Source organism: Miniopterus schreibersii (genome assembly GCF_964146895.1).
Source record: "Miniopterus schreibersii genome assembly, chromosome: 2".
Taxonomy (NCBI): Eukaryota; Metazoa; Chordata; class Mammalia; order Chiroptera; family Miniopteridae; genus Miniopterus; species Miniopterus schreibersii.
In genome coordinates, this window is record NC_138102.1 from 163,417,631 (window position 1) to 163,438,357 (window position 20,727).

Consider the following 20,727-nt stretch of genomic DNA (forward strand, 5'->3'; position numbering starts at 1 on the left):
AGATTGGAAGTCATGAAACAAGATTTCCTTAACTGAAATTCATTTAACAAAAATTGTTTTAATATGTATTTTATTAAATGGATAATTTGCATATACTAAACAGTGAATTCTGTGATAGTCTGATGATGCTATCTTTTTAATTTCCATGCCTTCTCAAAGCTTAGTACCAGAAACATGCACACAGAAAGAACTCAGAAAGGATATGATGAATAATTTCAAGGAATGTAAATATGCTGAAATTCTTTATGCCCAGTGGAAAAGATTCAAACATGTCTGGAAAAAGGTACAATCTCAGTTAAATAGCTAAAATAAATATAGAGAAAAAAGATCAAACTTAAATAGATAAAACACTGAAAGCTGAAGAAACAGAAATGAGTTCAGCCCTGGTCAATGTGGCTCAGTTAGTTGGGCATCGTCTCCTGCACTGAAAGGTCACGGGTTTCATTCCCAGTCAGGGCACATGCCCACGTTGTGTGCTTGATCAATGGTCAGGGTGCACAAAGGGGGCAACAGATCAATGTTTCCCTCTCCCCCTCCCCCCCCTTAAAATCAATAAAAACATTTTAAAAAACAAAAAGTAGAATGTATCTGAATGCTGGCCATGTTGCTATATTTCTTATCTCAAATAGTCCTTTTTCCTAAAATGACATAATCATTTTAATAAATAACATTAAATAAACATATAGCTAACAATCTAAGAGAATATGGTTGAAGCCATGAACTTGACTGGAAGGAGCACAAGAATTTAAGAAGTTTGACAATAGCTTAAATGGCCTGCAATATTCCTTCTAGTTCTAAAAATTTTACGATTCTGAATCTGCTCATATCCCAAAGCTAAGTCAACTGAGTTATTGTTCCGTTTTATTTTTGTTGGTGCAATGTCTTTTACTGAAGTTTTACAGATAAAATAATATATCAGGGATCTGCTTCAAAATAGTCTGGTGTGTACTTGGTTGTGGAAATAAGTGGCTGGTACTACAGATGAAATAAGACTGGCCAAGCACTAATAATTGTTGAAGATGGGCAACAGGTGTGTACGAATTACTATACTACTTTCTCTATTTTTATATACATTTGAAAATTGCTTTTAAAAAAATTACGTATTTTTTAATCCTCACCCAAGGATATTTTTTCCATTGCTTTTCAGGGCAGGGGGAGAAACACTGATATGAGAGAGACACATCAACCGGCTGCCTCCTGCACATGCCCTGACGGGGGCTGTGGATCAAGCCTGCAACTGAGGTGCGTTCCCTTGGCTAAAATCGAACCCAGGACCCTTCAGTCCGAGGGTCAATGCTCTAACCATTCAGCAAAACCAGCTAGGGCTAAAAATATTTTTAAAATTAATTAAAAGAATGTTCCTCCTGTGAGATTCAGTTTATTCTAAGACAATACATGTGGATGGAATCCAGTAAAAAACAAACAAAAGGAACCCACAAACAATTAAAAAAACACCTCTGATGGGTCATCAAATTTGTAAAACTATGGTAAAAATAAGATATTTTTGCTATATAGTTTTTGAAAGACTAATGAATAAATGAAATGATTTGCAGATGCAAACAACAGTAATGGTGTATTTGCCCCAGACTGAAGCACTGTGAAAACATTCTGGAGGTGCTGAGATCAGACGGCCTGAGTTGTAAAATGGCTCTGCCTCTGACACTAGCTTGGGTAGTGACACTGAGTAACTTCACATCTTTGTGACACAGTCTTCTATCAAAAAGAAATTAATAATCCTCATAAAGTTGTGAGGATCAAATTAAAACACATGTGAAGTACTTACTAGAGTGCCTGGTATACAACAAGTGCTCCATTAACCCTTTGCGGTCGTATTAAATTTGGACATGGGTGTCGTACTGGTCGGAATTAATTTCCATTGAAAGAGCAGTGATACATAACATGCAAGATTATGAAGGATAAACAAGATTTATTAATTCTTTTTTGAACATGAGATGTATGTTTAGACAATAATGTCTTTCAATAACATGTTTTTATGTAAAAATTATATTTTATATTTCTCCATTGTGTGGTATCTTTGAAAACAGTCTCCAATATGCAGTCCTGGTTTTCGACTACATGTATCGCAAAAATAATTAGTTTGGCGTCTTCCGCCCCTAATCTTTCTGTTCGAACATACAGAGCAATCTTTACTTTTCACACCTTCACAGTGCCGCAATATATGCAGTTTCCCATTAAGCCTTTCATCTTTATCTGAGGCCGATGGTCTTCCTGGTTTTGAAGACGCTCCTTCACGAAAATCACCTACAAGTTGTTCGACCAATTTTCGAACAAACATAAAATGTGACATAGGCGTCCTGTTTTCTTTTCTAGCTGATATCTTATATAAGATGTAGCTATTTATTGCACAGATCTCTAATCCCCAGAAAAAAATCTTTCTCCACCATTTGCAAGATTTTCTCATAAAACAATATGAACTTGCTAATTGGACAGCTTTGTCGACGCCTCCCATATTCATATTGTAATTTATAATAACATTCGGTTTGCTAATGTTGATGGTGCCACCTTGTTTCACCCTTCTTTCTATAGTTGTCATGCCCGAGGTATCGTAACAGCTTAGTATGGTGACTATTCTCTTATCTTTCCACGCTAATAATAAAATATCACCTGATCGATAGGCAGCAACAGTATTACTTTTTGTTACAGCTGGTTTTTTTATCACAGCTGGTATATATTTTCTGTTTGTACTAAGTGTACCAGTTAACATTCGTACGGTTCCTTGCTGTGGTAGCTGAGAGCAGACATACGACCGGAACGGTAAAAAAGCTTTGGTGGCTGAGAGTAGACAAACGACCGCAAAGGGTTAATATTGATGTTTTCATTGTAGTGGGACAATAAAAATAATAGCTATTAAGAGCACAGGCCCTAGAGCATGGGTTTTTATGAAGTAAGACCTTGGGCTGGTTAGTCAGCCTCTCTGTGCATTAGCTGCCATATCATAAAAAAGAGGACAGCAAAAGTCCTAAAGGATTCCCATGTGAGAACTAAGTGTATTATTAACAGTGTCTGGCACATAGTAACCACTTGATAAACGCTAGCCATTATTATGTGCAATAAAAAAAGGATGCTTTGCTTGGTAAAAAGTGTATGTCTCAATCTCCTCCCCTCCTCATAAAGTCAGTATATTTCCATTTATATGGTATACCATACCTAATACTGTTAAAATCATGTCACAGGATAATATGACATTCTTTTGGAGGCTATATTACATCTAAGGAAAAATCTTTGATTTTCTGTTATCTCTGAACAAATAAATTCTGAATACCACTGAATTATTAAAAACAAGTGATGGCAATGTAGCAGATAGAGCTGGTGTAACATTTTGAGGAAAAGAATAAAGTTAGAATATCAAAAAATGGTTTTTAAAATGTAATTTTTAATATTCAAAAATATTCTTTTTAATTTAACCATGGGTTAAAATGGTCTATTTCTCTCACTTCACATGCCCCATCTAGGGACTCTTTTTGTACACTGTAAGCCACCACAAGCTCTATGATCCTTGATGACCATCATCCCTAGGAACATTTGTTCATAATAAGATCTGTTCTCTTAAATCAACTTCTGCAGGAAAAACAAAAGACCTGTCATTTCCTTTTGATATAACTAGTTTAAAGAAAAATAATATCTGACAGCTTCCTAGGTAAGAATTTTGTAAAGCCACGATCAACACTTACAGGGTGCACCTGTGGTGGTCGATGATGCACTGTGAGCTGAGGTCCTGTGGATCCCAGGGCTAGTCCATTGTTTACAACATATGTAGTTGCTTGAGGCACTCGGACTGTGACACCTACAGAAGAAAATTAAGGAATAAATTAGAATTCTATTCTAAATTTGGTAGAACCCTGATTAAACACCTGAAGTCAGTAAAATGTTATTTTTAAAATACGAAAGGAAAACTATTTCTAAACTAGAAGTCTACATTCAGGCAAAGTATCACTCCAGAGTGAGGACAAAGAAGTGTTCATATTTGCGAGCAAGCAACCAAAATTAAAATCTCCCTCCCAAGTAGCCACTGGAGGATGTGTGCCACAAGTATGAGAGAGAAAATAAAAGGAAACATGAGACACGCAGAATAGGAGATCCAGCACAGGAGAGAAATAAATGGAATCCCAATCAAAAGGCCTATGAGCAAAATTCTAGAACACTGAATCACTGGAGACACACCACACGTAGAAGCACACAGGCTAGGATGAAGCAGTTTGAGTTTAAAGACAGGAAAAATAAAACTGTCCTCACAAAGGTATCTGCTGTCTCATGTTTTGTTTTGTTTTGTTTTAGAGAGAGGAAGGGAGAGGGAAAAGGAGACAGAGAGAGAAACATTGATATGAGAGACAGACAGACGGAGACATCAATCAGTCTCCTCAGTATGCACCCCGTTCGGGGACTGAACCCATAACCTGGGCATGTGCCCTGCCCAGAAATCAAACCAGCAACCCTTTTGGTGCACAGGTCAATGCTCAACCAATTGAGCCAGACTGGCCAGGGCATGTCTCATCTTTTTAACTAGAACAGAAAAAAACTCCCTTGAGTTATCCCTGTTTTGTGTTATGAAGTTCTTTTTCTCTCCATGCCCTGTGCTGATCAGCTGAGGATACTCACTTTACCCAACAGAAAACTGGGTAACATACATCAGGGCAACAGAAGCGGAGAATTTAGAGCCACCTACTTCCCCAACCATATTCCTGCCATATATTCAATACCTGGTCCGTGCTATAGTTCTGCTAGGTACTCTGTGGTGAAAGCCCAATTTCCCAGAACTCATTCAAGGTCCATTTGACTGACTTCCCCAGAGAAAGCTCTTTGCACTTGAGAAAGTTGAATCCAGACTATGAACCAGAGACTCTGCTTAGTTTATATTCACCGGGAAGCAGTACCTTTAAACAGCTACATTTGTCCTTGCTATTAAATTTTGAAAAAGTAAACATTTTTAGTGAAACCTATATAAATGGCAAAACCATACAGAAAAGCACAAAGTAAGGATGACTGCATCTCTCTCCTTTTCTGATGGAAAGGAAGAGAGATGCAATTAAGGATGGACATATAACAGACTTGTAGGATACTGATAAAGCTCTATCTCTTAGCCTGGTGGAGAGTTCAAAGGGAGTTTATTTTCATTTTTTAAACTTTAAATATACCTTTTATATAAACATCTGATGTATTTGAATGATGTTATTTTAGTACTAACATAAATATGTACAGAAGCTCTTCAACTTACGATGAGGTTATGTCCCAATAGATCCATCATAAGTTGAAAATGTATTTAATACACCTAATTTATTGAGCATCATAGTTTAGCCTACTTTAAACGTGCTCAGAACACTTATATTAGCCTACAGTTCGGCAATTACCTCAAGTTTCAGGAGTAATTGCCTTCCTCTTCTCAGGAAAAGCAGGAGATATAGAAAGCCATTTTATAGACATGATGGCATGTGAAAATACAAAATGCAATATCCACAATTCACTGGTAACACAGTACACTGTAGGGTATCAGTTGTTTACCCTCATGAATGCGTGGCTGACTAGGAGCTCTCGCTGCTGCTGCCCAGCATTACAAGTATTATTATGGCATATCACTAGCCCAAGAAAAGATCAAAGATCAAAATTCAAAGTACGGTTTCAGCTGAATGTGTATTGCTTTCATACCATCATAAAGTCAAAAAATCTTAAGTCAGGGACTATCTGTATGTGGAAACAAGTTTCCTTTAACATTTTCCCATCTTTTATTTCTCAGTCATCTTCCATACCTTTAGACTCTCTCTCATTAGAGGCTATCAATTACCATTACTGCCATCTTCTGGGCTAAGTCACACTTAGTCATTTCCACTTTAATTAGGCAAGGGATCTCTTAATAGAGTGGCGTGTAGACCAACATCAAATAGGGCACTGTACTTATACAGGCCATAAATAATTAAAGACAACACACAAAATACAAATCATATAAAATACATGTCCAATTTTTCTGGCTAACTCTCCTAATAGAAAGAAAATAAACTGATAATAGTTTTCATATGATATTACAAATACTTTTTGCTAAATCTAATGTCAATAAAAGGTACTCCAACTAAATGCTGAAGAACTATATGTAACTTGGGGCCATATACAAGAAAACTCTCTCTTACTATTTTGGGGATTGACCTGCCGAACAGTAGGAGCCTGCATAACAGTTCCTCGTAGGGGAGCCTGAGCTGGTGGTGCAGGAAGGGTTGTATAAACCACTTGGTTTGCAGGAGCTCTTGGTACAGGAAGTCTCGTGGTCACCTGAGTTGCTGGACGATGTGTTACATTCACAGTGGTTGGAGCTAATAAAAAGCAGAAAAATATAGTAAGAATGCAGTAATTCTATGTTAAATGAAGAGTATTAAATGTTAATTAACTTTGCAATAACTCTAATAAAGAGAGAAATAGAGACGACAGTCTCCTTTTGCCATCTTGATAGAGCCAACCAAAATTAATATTACACAATACAAACTTCAGAGAAAAAGAACATCTCGACCATGTCCAAGGCCCTTTCCACTCTTTAGTTTGACCAGATAATAAGCATGAAGATAAAGAAAAGGTTTAGACTCAAGAATACGAACTTATAGAAGTGATTTAAAAGAGCATATTTTCCCTCCTCTATGTTAAAAAAGTTCTTAGCAGAGTAGAATTTTAGGCCCTCCAGACTGTCTACAAATGGGTAAAAATCCAAAAGAGTAACTTTGGCCTTAACTGGTTTTGCTCAGTGGTTAGAACTTTGGCCTGAGGACCAAAGGGCCCTGGGTTCGATTCTGGCCAAGGACACACACCTCAGTTGCAGGCTCGACCCCGGCCCTGGTCGGGGCACATGCAGGAGGCAAACAATCGATGTCTCTCTCTCACATCAATGTTTGTCTCCCTCCCTCTTTTCCTCCCTCCCTCTCTGAAAAGCAATGGAAAAAAAATCTTCAGGTAAGGAGTAAAAGTAAATTAATAAACAGAAGAGTAACTCTGTATCCCCACAGTCCAAGAAACTGGTTGGCTATTGTAACTGACATTTTCTTCAGGTAAGCCAAACCATCTCTTATTCAAAACAATAAAATAGCCATTAAAATAACAGACTTCTTCCTTCTCTACTGTGGCATTCTTCCTAACCTATGGTACAAAGAGTATTAATGCCTTGACCGATGTTAATATATATTTGTCAAAACTGAGTCCTAAATGTTCACTCACAGCATGGAACTACAATAATAATTTGAGGAGTTAACAGCTTATTAATAACTCTCTGAATTAGAACTACATTTTACAAATGACCACATATTAACTACATAATAAAAAACAGTAAGAAATCTCCTTTCATAGGAAAAAAATGGGTTCTATAAATAAAATTAACTTGGAGGTAAATGCTGGATATAACAAAGATAAAAAAGGTTTCTTTACTAAAGACTCCTTAGTCCTTATATATCCTGTCAATGTGAGTTAGAAAATGGAAGAAAGTAAACAAGGATGAATATTAATCTCTTCATCTCTTTTTTCCCCATTTTATTATCTATACAGCACATGGGTTTGCATAATGACATTTCTTTCTGAATTATCTAAATTAAGTGACTATCACTTTAATTTCACTGGATACAATTCCATGTGAACTCAATGTTTTCCTTAAAGAAAAGTGTATTACATAAATATTTTGCAGATAAATCTCTAAGCAATGGGCTATTTTATGAAGAAAAACTGTTTCAACTGTCTTCCAGTTTAGGAGATAAAGGCTACACCTTTAAAATGTCTGATTTACAGCTTCTTGAGAGGTACCAATAAAATATTAGTGTTTATCTCCTATTGGTAGTGTTAGGCCAGTTAAAACTAGTTCAAGTTAAGAATTATTTTAAAATTCCTATTTAGTCAATTATAACTTCTTCGCTATAATCAGAATGAATCATTATATCCATCCCTTCCAGAGAAAGGATATTCATTTCTGCTGTTTACAGTAGCAGATGACAAAGACACATAGTTTAAGTCTTCTATTTAACCATTCACAGAAGTGCTGCTACTTAAGACAGGAAAACTAAGTAATACTGCGTTCAAAATGACATGGTATCTTCAAAATAACAATGAGAATTTTCTGTCTAATCTTGCCAGTTGATATTATAATCATTTCACTGTAGGCAAAACTAAAGATTCAGTCCAATGATTCAGCAAGTTTACCTGTAGGTAGTAAGTGTATTGTTGTCTGAGATGGTCCACTTGTTGGCACCCCAGATGGTTGAAGAGGTGGTGCTGGTTGGATGGGCTGCAACGGTCGAGACACAGGCTGAGAAGAACCCATGGCTGACACAGGAGTGTGATTTAGCTTTTTAGTGTCTGTTAATTAAAAGTTGGACGTTATGATTATTGGTAGAAAAAAAATTAGGAATACAGGTTTTTCCTTTATTGGTAAAATTTACCTTTGCCTGCCACCAAGTCACATTTACTGCTTAGGAAACAATTTCTATTTTAATTATGTATATTTGCCAATATGAAACCCAAGTCAGGACCTTAAATAGTTCACTGTTGGTTCTATCACAGATTCTAATTCACATTTACAGAAATACAGTTTTATGCTGTTTTTTATGGAAGAATCTTTTTTCTGAACTCAAAACAGTATCATGTCAATATGAATAGTTTCATTGCCTACATTAATATATATCTATATATCTATGTGTCTATATCAAAGACATTCTCCTAGACAAATACCTATAAACTGATGAGTTTTTCACCAGAGATCCTGAATTCCAATTACTCTACTGTTGCTTAGATTCTTTTGTTTAATAACACAGATGGCTGCTTATTTACATTATCCAGTCTTTAAAATAAAATACACATATAGTGTCTATCTCAAAAAAAAGTCTACAATAGCCTATGATATGAAATTAATGTTTGCATCTCAGAAAAAGCCCTTAAAAATAGTTAACCACTCTGGTGTAATATAGAGGGCAAGCCCAAAACTATTCTATCTAAAATAATTCCCATTGATTTCTGTCCTATGGAATTCTAAAATGTAAATAAAATTCTAAATTATGAATACAATTTAAGGCTTTAGCAAGTATTATTTAATTGGGTGCTGACGGAGAACAATACACTTTAGAAGAAGAGAATTAAGGCAGACTCAAAGATGGAGCAATGGAAAGAGACTCCATGAGGCAGGGATGCTAGAAAGAGAAATAGCAAGGGAACTGGTAATAAACTTTGCTTACTTTACTTTTTTATTCAGAATAGCCCTACCTATGTCCTCTCAAAAATAACCTGTATTTATTTTTGTCCTCTAGGAAATTCATTATACCTAGACTTGTCCATAAAAAAATAGTGAAAACAATACAGGTAATTTGAAACTTTTTAAGAAGAGTTATAGTGGTATAAATTCAACCCTGACAAATGATGGCATAAATCTTCCAATTTTACAGAAGTTTTACACAAAAAAATAACTTACTTTACTGTCACATAATCAATTATATAGCTACTTTTGTTTTCTTAAAATCAAATGAACTATCTTACTCCTGGAAAATATAATTTTTTAAATGTTTATGTTTTTTGAATTTAATGACTTTAAGGCAATAATTAACTTAAGTACCTGATCATACTAGATTTTCCACATGCATTAATATAATTATCACCAGAGTTTTACAGATATGTCTGTGAACAAAGTTATTTTGTACAGCCAAGTAAGTTTGATAAATACTTTATATCTTGAATCATTCTTCGAGAATTACATTATAAATTAACAGAGTAAAAGCTCAGAGAAGTCTATATTAAGAAAAAAACAGGGTGGGTGCGGGGGGGAGGGGGTCAATGGGGAAAAAAGGGGACATCTCCAATACTTTCAACAATAAAGATGAATTTTTTTTAAAAAAGAAAAAAACATATAATTTTGTTTTACTAAATATTTCCTAAGCATATTTAACCATGAAACTTTTTACTCATCGAATGCCTATTTATACTGCAGAAGAATAATCTGGAATATTAATATCTACCCAGTATTATTTCTAACTATTATAACTCAAAACAATATTAAGGACTTGGGGTGTGCATGCTTTTTAACATTACTTCCATTTTCATTTAAATAACACTAAAGAAAATAAATTCAAATAACCAAAATTAAATGTATACACACTTAAAAGTACCTATATTAAAACATACACACAACATTTAGAGTCAGAAGACCTGGGTTGAATTCCCACTTCCCTTACTGACTCATACTCTATGAATCTATCTTCAACTTTAAAGTAGGCATTACAGGGTTACTGCAAGGATCATATGAAATATATTCTCCTAATTGCTCTGTTTTCCTCTATGCCTTTTCATATTCACTCAAGATTTTATTTCCATTTTTAAATTCTAATCTAAAAGCTCTCATTCTAGAAAGGATGCAAATAGAATGAGAGAAAAAAATGGTATCAAAGCATCACTTAGTATGATTACTTATATTTAAATACCTTGTGAGGCTCCACTCTCTTCATCATCCATTGTGAGATCAATGACACCACCTGAATCACTGCCTGTAGCTTTTCCATTCTGAAAAACAAAACTTTTATTTTGCAAAGAAACTTTGGCAGACATAAAGGAAAAATGAAGTAATACTGAGAAGAAACAAGGATAGTGAAGAGCCTGTTTCGATGACCGCATCATTTTCTCTTGCGCACAGTAACATGCTGTACAGGCATGCAGCCTAGGAGCAATAGGCCACAGCACGCACGTAAACTATACCGCCTGGGTCCCTGTGAGTCCACTCTACGGTCCCCAGAGAAGAGTTTCCCAGAAGGTATCTCAGGCGGTGCAGGGCTGTAAATGCTACTCACAATCACTTCATGATATGCTACACTGCAGATCAACAAGAATAAAGTTTTCATCTGCAAAACCAATTTTGTGAAGTTAAAGGAAATAATTTCTTGAGGTTAGAAAATTCAGGCCCAATCCCAAAATGATAATATAAATTCTAAGTCCTACAATTATAAGCCTCTCTATGACAGTGACTTTGTAGAAATGACCTGTTAACACAAATCTGTGAAATTCAATACTAAAGGTACTTAAATCCTTAAAGAATGTAATAATCCAGTCACTATAACACCTAATGTCCACTTTTCAAAATTTACTAAATTTTAAATTTATCAGAAATTAGAGGAGCCCGGCCGGGCGTGGCTCAGGGGTTGAGCATCGACCTAGGATCCAGGCGACCGGGGTTCGATTCCCGGTCAGGGCACATGCCAGGGTTGCGGGCTTGATCCCCAGTCGGGGGCGTGCAGGAGGCAGCCGATCAATGGCTCTCTCATCATTGATGTTTCTCTCTCTCTCTCTCTCTCCTTTCCTCTCTCTGAAATCAATAAAGATGTATTTAAAAAAAAAAAAGAAAAGAAAAATTAGTCGAAGAGCCCCACAATCAGCCAGTGGCCAGCCCTGTCCCTCTGCGATCCCGGCATCTCCTCGTCCCTGCTCAGCAACAACGGGGGAGCAGCTCTATGCAGCTGAGGGCGGTCCCTGCCCCAGGCACCCCGGGCCTGGGCGCCCCAGGGAGCGCCGCTCCCGCCCTGCCCTCTGGCGGCTCCACCCCCTAGGAGCCCCGCTTCCGCCCCCCGCGGGCCAAGATGGCGGCCTCGCCCCGCCCCCGGCCCCCGGCCCGCCTCCTCTCCCGCGGAGCCCTGCGAGCCGGAGCCCTCGCCGTCAGAGGACGCGGCCGGCCGGGCCTCCCCGCGCTGTGCGGAGGTGCGTGACCGCCACGGGGCCGAGCCCGCCCCGCCCGCCCGGCTGCCCTTCCCGGCGGCAGGCCCCCGTTCCCTCCCCTACAGCGGCCTCAGGCTCAGACTCCAGCTCCCAAGAGTTCCAGATCCCAAAACAGTCCTCTGGAGCCCAGAGTCCCCCATCCTGAATTTCAACGGACTCTATTCCCCACCACTGATATGGACATCACCCACCTTTTGTCCTGAACTCCATCTTCCCCCCATCCTGAGCCCCTTTCGGTAATCTGGACTCTGAGCCCCCAAACCTGGAACTCCACCCACCACAACCGCCTTCCTGAACTGTAAGCCTCCCGCACAGTAACACTCCCAGCCCTGGAGCTCCACCCCCGTAAACGGCCACCCCCCACCCCGAGACCTGACATTTACTGTTTATCTTAAACTGGGGTCCTGATGGGAGGCAGGGGAAGTAGGTGAGGGTCAAAGTGTCTGTAGGGAGCAGATGGGAATTGTGCAAGACCCAGGAGGTGCAAGGACACTTACCGGGGGGCTTTGGGGCCCTCAAAACAACAACAAAACCAACAACAACAAAAATTACTAAACAAATACGCGAAGACCAATAGAATATAACCAAAGACAAAAGGTACTTAATGGAAAATGATTCCAAGTGAAATCAGATGTTGAATTTAGCAAAGACTGCAGAAGTAGCTGTTAAAAATATGTTAAAAGAATTAAAGGAAATATGTTAATGAATGTGTAAGTAGAAGCTGAAAAACAAAAATAGAAAGGAAACGAAAGAATTAAGGTAAAATGTTTAAAACCCGAAAAGATTAACACTAAAGCAAAAAAACAACAACATATAGAAACAAATTTTAGATGAAACAGATTTTTAAAATTACAAAACAGCAGGCCTAAATACAACCATATCAATAATTATACCACGTGTAAGTAGATTAAAATTTCTTATCAAATATACGAATTGTCAGATGGGATAAAACATCAAGAAATAACTATATTCGACTAGTGGTTATCATATTAAGACAGTATAACTTTAGAAGAACCATCATTTCTAACAAACACAGCCATAACAATGTCATTTTCCTGTCCTGAAAATGTTACTTAGCTTGTCCAAACAAAACAAAAAAAATCACTGAGGGAAATAAAGATGTTTATAAATTTTTGGTTTAGGAATACATTTTAAAGGTAGACTTCCAATGTCACTAAATATATCAACATTTTGTATACCACATATGTCTTCTAGAAAGTACCCCATAAACTTTTAATTGAAAATGTAGCTAAAATCCACGAGATATCCTCAGAAATAATCACAACTTTGATCTTTAATATCATACACAAAGACTGCTAAAATTTGTACAAAATATTTTTACTTTAAATAATTCTTTATTTTTTTCAATTACAGTTGACATACAATATTATATTAGTTTCAGGTATACAACCCAGTGACTAGAGATTATATAATTTACTAAGTCATTACAATATTAGTGAGTATATTCCCTGTTATACTTCACATCTGTGACTATACTGTAACTACCAATTTGTACTTATTCTCTTCACCTTTTTCACCCATCCTCACAACCTCCCTCCCATCTTGCAACTGTCAAAATGTTCTCTGTATCTATGAGTCTGTTTCTGTTCTGCTTGTTTCGTTTTTTTTCAATTCAACTGATTTCATGTATGTATTAACTGCCATTTCATTATGTTTCTGATCTTTTTTCCCCCCTTCTTCTTAAAGAAGACCCTTTAACATTTCATGTAATACTGGTTTGGTGGTGATTAACTACTTTAGCTTTTTCTTGCCTGGGAACCTCTTCATATGTCCTTCGATTCTAAATGTTAGCTTTGCTGGGTAGAGTAATCTTGGTTGTAGGTTCTTGCCTTTCATCACTTTAAATATTTCTTGCCAATCCTTCCTGGCCTGCAAAGTTTCACTGACAGTCTTATGAAAAACCCTTGTAGATAACTACAGTGGTACCTCAGTTTTCGAACATGTCCATTGATGAACATTTCGGTTTACAAACGCTGTAAACCCAGAAGTAAATGCTTCAGTTTTCCAACACACCTTGGAAGTCGAACATGTCACGCAGCTTCCACTGAGTGCAAGATCCTGGGCCTCGCTGTCGGCTGTTGACCCCTCAGTTTTCAAATGTTTCAGAACTCGAACGGCCTTCCGGAATGGATTACATTTGAAAACCGAGGTACCACTGTAGTGCTTTACTCTTGCTGTTTTTAAGTCTCTCTTTGTCTTTAACCTTTGACATTTTAATTATGATGTGACTTGGTATGGGCTTCTTTGAGTTCATCTTGTTTGGGACTCTACGTTTCCTGACTTAGATTTTCAATTCCTTGTTCCCTGTGTTCTCCTGGCCAGTCCATGATGTGAAGGTTGGTATGCATGAAGTTGTCCCAGAGTCTCCTTACACTACCCTCACTTTTTTAAAATTCTTTTTTCTTTTTGCTGTTCTAATTGGGTGTTTTCTGTTTCCTTATCTTCCAAATCTCTGAATTGATCATCTGCTTCATCTCCTCCACTGCTGATTCCCTGTAGTCTTCATTTCAGTTCATGTATTCTTCATTTGTGATTGGTTCTTTGTTTTCTAGTTCCATTTTTTTGTTTCCTATATCTTTGATGAAGTTCTCATTAAATTCTTTAAGCATCCTTATAACCAGTGTTTTGAACTCTGTATCTAGTAGATTGCTTGTCTCCATTTTGTTCAGTTCTTTTTCTGGAGTTTTGTTCTGCTCTTTCATTTGGGAAATGCTTCTTTGTCTCCCCATTTTGGTAGCTTACTTTGTGTTTGTTTCTGTGTGTTAGATAGAGCTCTACATCTCCAGGGCTTGGCAAAGTGGCCTTATGTAGTAGATGTCCTATAAGGTTCAGTGGCACAGCCTCCCCATTCACCCAAGCTGGGCACTCCAGGTGTGTCCCTGTGGGGGGGTGTACACCCTCCTCTTGTAGTTGAGACTTTATTGCTATTGGCACTTCAATGGGAATGATTTAACCCCAAGCCAATCAGCTGCAAGGGCTGGCCGTGAACACTGTGGTGAATTACCTGTGCAGGGGCCCACCCCATGAAGCAGGACTTACTTCAACAGGGCTCTGGTACCCACTGAGCCCAACCCTTGAAAATGTTGCCTGTGGAGTTGGTTGGGTGGTGCTTCAACATGGTCTGAAGCTCTCTACTGGGTGCACTATCTCTGGGGCTTCCCAGGAGGTGCAGGCCAAGGTCAGCCACTGCCTATGTTCTGTCTGGGGCCAGCCGGCATGAGCTCCAAAGTGATCTGCAGATTGCTACTACTTGGGAGGTGCCCAGAAGAAGCCAAGCTGCAAACCAAGGCAAACTGCCCCTAGCACAGGGCCTGAAGTCACTTAAGAGGATGGGTCATGCTAGGCTAAGTCTGAAGCAAGCATGAGCTAAGACAGAATTTTCATATAAAAAAAAGCCACTGGAAACAGCTTGGATAGGCCTGCAAGTTGGGTGGGGCAGGGTGTCAGGGAACCACCAGGGTGGGGCCAAGGGTGATAGTCAGATTGATAAGAGACTTAGATATGGCACCTGCCTGCCAGCTCTGTTGGGGAAGGGCTCAGAAAAGGAACAATGGCCTCTGCCAGCACTTCTGTCTGGGAGAAAGCTGCTGCATCCCAGCTCTCACCCTGATGCCAGACAATTCAGTTCCTTCCGTAAGTCCCTGGTGCCTTTTGAGCTGCTGCCCCAGTGCTAGAGCTCAGAGTGAGTGAGTCTGAGTAAGTCCATGTATAGGCCCTTTAAGAGGAACTGCCTGAGACTCCAGAAGCCCTCCATCTCACTCAGCCACAATCCCCAGTGGATTTTACAGCCAGAAATTATGGAGACTTATCTTCCTGGCACTGGAACTCTGGGCTGGGGGCCCTGGTGTATGGCCTGGACCTCCCACTCCTCAGAAACGCCACAGCCAAGATATTCCTCCAATTTTTACACGAGTGTGGGACCAGCCTGTTCTGCGTCTCTGCCCTTACTACCAGTCCCAATGTGGCTTCTTTATATCCTTAATTGTAGGATTTCAGTTCAGCTAGATTTCAGGTGGTTCTGAATGATGGCTGTTCTGTAGTTTAGTTGTAAGTTTGATGTAGTAGTGGAATGATGCAAGTACTGCATTTACCTACAGTGCCATACTAAACAGAAGCTGAGACTAAAATATTTCTAATAGCTTTAATTTGCTCTAGAAACCATGGTGTATATCCAGCTTTGGTAAAAAAATCCTTCATTTTAAAGCAAAAGTCATAATTAAAGATTATGTCCTTGTTTTCAAATTCATGCCTGATTTATACGAGACGTTATGTTTTCGTAGGAAAAATGTTTGTGTCTCTTGAAATGATTAGGAGGAAGGGCAGAAAATAAAACTATCAATAACCTCATGAATTTTCTGTAAATCTTTTATACCTAAAGCAACAGAGTGAAAGAAATAGGAAGAACACTGTTAATTTAGGAAAAAAGTAGTTACTCCATTCCTGGGTAATTAAGATTTAGCACAAAAAAGTACCAAGACTGGGAAAGTGCTAATAAGCTATCAGAAAGACCAAGTTTTTCTTTCTAAAAAGCAATTTCTGATCAGCTTTGAAGAAACTAAATTGGTGCCTCTGTAACATGTGTTGGGTGTGGGGGAGGGGAGGCAGTGAGACCATTTAAAAGATGGGGCAGGAGGAAACTACAAGTGCAGACTGAATCTTTACAGTATATGAAGGCAAATAACTGAACTGTCAATTATATAAGCCAAGCAGTTAGTTAATATAATAAAATAACATTATCTCTAGGAGAATTACTAAGCAAAAAAAGTCAATTCTTATCAAATATCAAAAAAGCTGTTTGAAAATCTTTGAAGAGTTGTGAAGAACATAAAATAATTTTCACTGTATTAAAGAATACTGATAGAAATCCATTCTCGTATGGACTGTAATTAGAATTTTAATTTGAAAAAGAAGGAAAATCTTACCTGTGATGTGCTATCAGCCGCTTTCTTAACAGAAGCATCTATTGTTTTGTTTGTCTGGTTTTCTGAGGAGTCAAGAAAACAAAAAAATCAAAAACATCAACTATTTTTAAAAGCACCTAAAACTGTGAAAAGTTGGGTTTCACTTTATATACAACAATGCATGTAATTTTCTCCAATTTTTTTTTGTCTGCCAACATATTACATACGTAAATGGACTCTCATAGAACACTGCCACAATATCTTTCAGAAGGGCAAATTCACAACAGCAAAAAAAATTTTCACATACCCATTGACTCAGAAATTTTAACTCTTATGCTAAGAAATATCTTAGAGAAACAACTTAAGATGTACATAACTTAAATGTTTTAACATGAGTGAATGGTTAAATAAAGTACCATTCTTCCATACTATACTTTTAGAAAAAAACTTAACCACATGGCAAAAATGTTATTAGAAAAATAATTACAAATACAGTGATTCTGAGAAAATGCACATGCATAATCTCAGTAGTTCAATCACAGATGATCTTTATTCATTTTTCAATTAGTTGTATTGAGTTTGTGGTACGTACACACGTACACACACACACACACACACACGTTAATAGTAGTTTTCTATTGTTGGAACATCCCATCCTTGCTTTCTGTAGATAAAATTGCTAGGTTAAAATATGGCATTCCTTTCCTTTGCAAATCTCCAGAACACATATAAAGCAAACCATTTGTTTAAAAACACACACACACACACACAAAAACACAGGAGACAGAACTATGTATTTCCATATATACATATATAAACCTGTAAAAAAAAAAAAAATCAGAATAAACATGTTAAGTTTTTCTAGGCTACAGAAGTGAAAAGGAGGCCCTCACAATTTCTTTCCTAACCTATTTGATTCACCTTAGTTCGTACTGTATGAAGAATATGTTATTTACTTTTTAAAAAAATCTTTAAATTACTTCATTTATAATGAATCAGCACCTGTTTTGTTGGGACTGTGGAGTTCCTGAAATACTACTTAAATAAAAATTGAATCCCAAGTTACTGATCCTACATGGCATAGTATTAAAATATACTGATGACATTACCAAAACACCAGTAATTGACTACCAAAGTCTGTTAGAGTACATTACTTTAGATTTGAAATTCATTTTCAAGTGAATATAAAAGGTAACTTCAGAAAAGCAGATGAAGAGGCTTCATTTTTATTTTCTGTGGAAATATCCTCATACAAAAAAATTCCTCAATACTCAGAAAAGATATAGACTGCTTAATAAAACTTTAATATACATAAACACACATACACACAAGCACACACACATATTTATATTTTAAATTACTATAAGAGTTTTGTTACCCAGCATGATCCTTTCTTTGACCTAATTGTCTCAAGGCTAAGAGTTAATTATTCAAAGAACTGTAATAATATTCCTTAAGTAGATTTTCAATTAATAGCCCCTGCCCCTTTGTTACAGACTTTCTTCATTCTTAATGTATGATTTTACAGTTTCACTGCATCTTTTTTGTTTTCTTTTACTATAATATCTACTTTAGATGACTTCTGAAAGTAAAAAGTTATAAAATCAAACAATCAATCTATAAAACTATTCCGGGTGTGAAATCAGAAATTGTACCTCAAAATCTATCAATCATTTTGGAAACAATTCTATCTTATTGTTCTTATTTTTAACAACACTGCATTTTTGCCAACCATAAAAGTTTTATAGGAGTGCCAATTAGTAGTGTCCCTTAGTAGGTGCTGGACAACTGTATGAAAATGAATGGAATGCAAAACTTTTTAAATCATTGTCACAACACTCTCTCTCATCTAGATCACTACAAGAGCCTCCTAATTGGTCTCCTTAACTCCATTTCATCCATTCCAATCCATTCCCTCACTGCAGCCAGTGGTCAAGGATGTCACACGCCTTGAAGCAAAAATCCTTTGACCCTATTTTCCACCATCTTTCCATTTATTATATCATATATTTGCAGACCTCTCATATCCACTCACAGAAACCTGCATATCTAATTCAACATATTTATAGTTAATTACTTATTTAAGAGCCAAGTTTCCTATTTGATCATAAGCTCAGTGAGAATAGGGAATATTTTGCACATTTCTGTGTATCTGCAGGACTTTAGAATACAGGCATTCAATACTTCATGAATGACTAACATTAGCTATAACTTAAGCCCTATATTTCTGAGTAGTCTCTAGGATGATTTTTACTTTACTATAAACAGAAAATACTGACTTACTCTATGAGGATATATGAACTATAACAAAATACATATGAATGCATGCAGTCTGCTTAGATAGCATATGTTCTCATTAAGTCAATAATACCTACATAAGTATAGGACTTTAAAAGTTTTAAACATTATGTAATTAATTTATCACATTATGTATTAAAGTTTGGCTTCAACCTCATATTAAGCCAAAATTTGATACTTGGCTTCAGCTTAGGTTCTGGGAAACCTAAATGCTTACTTTAATGTCATTTATAGCACTCCTGAAATTATGCATGATAACAGGACTTCATTCTAATTAACATTATGAATGTCATAAAAAAAAGTTTATTATTCCCATTTATGGTTAATATCTAATAATTCACTTTCAAATGTATGTAAGCATTCTAAATAAAACTTGAGATGAAGATGTCAATATAATTTACATATTAAAGTACATATAAATGTGTATTAAATACATGTTAAAATAGAAAATTTTAAGTGTAAGTATAAATGTACATTATCACAAAAATAGAATGTACTAATTAATGATTGTGAAAACTATTCATTTTATATACAAAAAATTTTTAAAGTAATTAAATAAATGCAAAATGGACTAACACTGATTACAAATAATGGAGTGCATGAGCTAGATAACTTTGGGGAAAATATTCACTTTGTGTCAACAAATGTCCATAAAAAATTTAAGAGAATAGCATAATGAAATATTATAATTCTGATATTTATACAAGTGTTTAGGGTACTAGCATTCATAACATTAAACAAAATTTTTTACGGCCATGATCAATCAGGAAAAGTTCTATATTTAAGAACATATCTTGTGACCATGAATTAATAACAATGTCAACTTGGGATCAATATTTCATAAAGAAGGAAAAACACATAAAACAATGTCCATGATAAATATTCTTCCACCTGCTTCTTTAAAAATACTAATAATGAGAAGAAAAAGAAATCAGAGAAAAATGAAGTAACCTAAAATCTTGCTCATTTACTGACAGTTAAAAGCAAGCATCTTTTAGTATCGCAAACATGAATTCGAGTGTCTAAACAATAACGTAGTAACAGATAATGCTAAAAAATAGTTACTGTACTATGCAAACATTTTATTTTAAGCACTAACATTAATAACAATTGCATTTTTATATAAAATTTCAGATTTACTCTTAAATCCCAGATGTTAATTACATGAGGGTGATATTCAGATTCAGTCCAATATTATTATTTTTTTAATCCTCACCAAAGGACATGTTTATTGAGAGGAAAAGGGAGGGAGGGAGGGAGATACCAATGAGAGAAAGACACATGCACTAGCTGCCTCTCATACGTGCTCCAAAGGGCCAAGGACTGAACCCACAAGCTAGGTATGTGCCTTGACGGGGAATCAAACCTATGAACTTTCTGTGTATGGGATGACTCTCTAACCAACCAAGCCACACTAGCCAGGGCCCAATATTATTTTGATCTGCCTCTCATAAGCTACTCTTTCAACAATTCTGTGAAATACCATCACTGTTTTATATAAGAAAATATACTCAGAGGGCAAGTACACTAAAGTAATGGCTACATCAGAAATTCTTTTAAAAGGCTCTGTATATCACTTACAAAAGTAGTTTTGTACTTTAGAATCTGTGTCTTATATTTCATGGTCACTTACTATATCAATATGATAGCTACTATAGTAATTTCACATGATGTCTACTCATTCTTGCTATTTTTCCAAAAGTGGTGGGTATAAATGTAAAGTCAGAAATGAAGAATAAGAAGCAACTTCAAGAATACAGACCACCTTTCTACACTACATACAAGA

The 20,727-nt window shown here is 36.7% G+C and overlaps 1 protein-coding gene across 6 annotated transcripts in view; it reads right to left on the minus strand.

The window, feature by feature from the left end:
• The window catches only part of ATF7IP (activating transcription factor 7 interacting protein), a 110,217-nt gene that overhangs the window by 13,867 nt on the left and 75,623 nt on the right, over positions 1 to 20,727 (minus strand). For all 6 annotated transcript variants that reach the window (XM_081129382.1, XM_081129381.1, XM_081129378.1 and 3 more), the window contains exons 10-14: positions 16,665 to 16,726; positions 10,440 to 10,518; positions 8,176 to 8,331; positions 6,138 to 6,317; positions 3,693 to 3,805 (exon numbers count right to left, since the gene is read on the minus strand). In XM_081129382.1, coding sequence (XP_080985508.1) covers positions 3,693 to 3,805; positions 6,138 to 6,317; positions 8,176 to 8,331; positions 10,440 to 10,518; positions 16,665 to 16,726 — 590 coding nt within the window. The remainder of the gene's footprint in view (positions 1 to 3,692; positions 3,806 to 6,137; positions 6,318 to 8,175; positions 8,332 to 10,439; positions 10,519 to 16,664; positions 16,727 to 20,727) is intronic.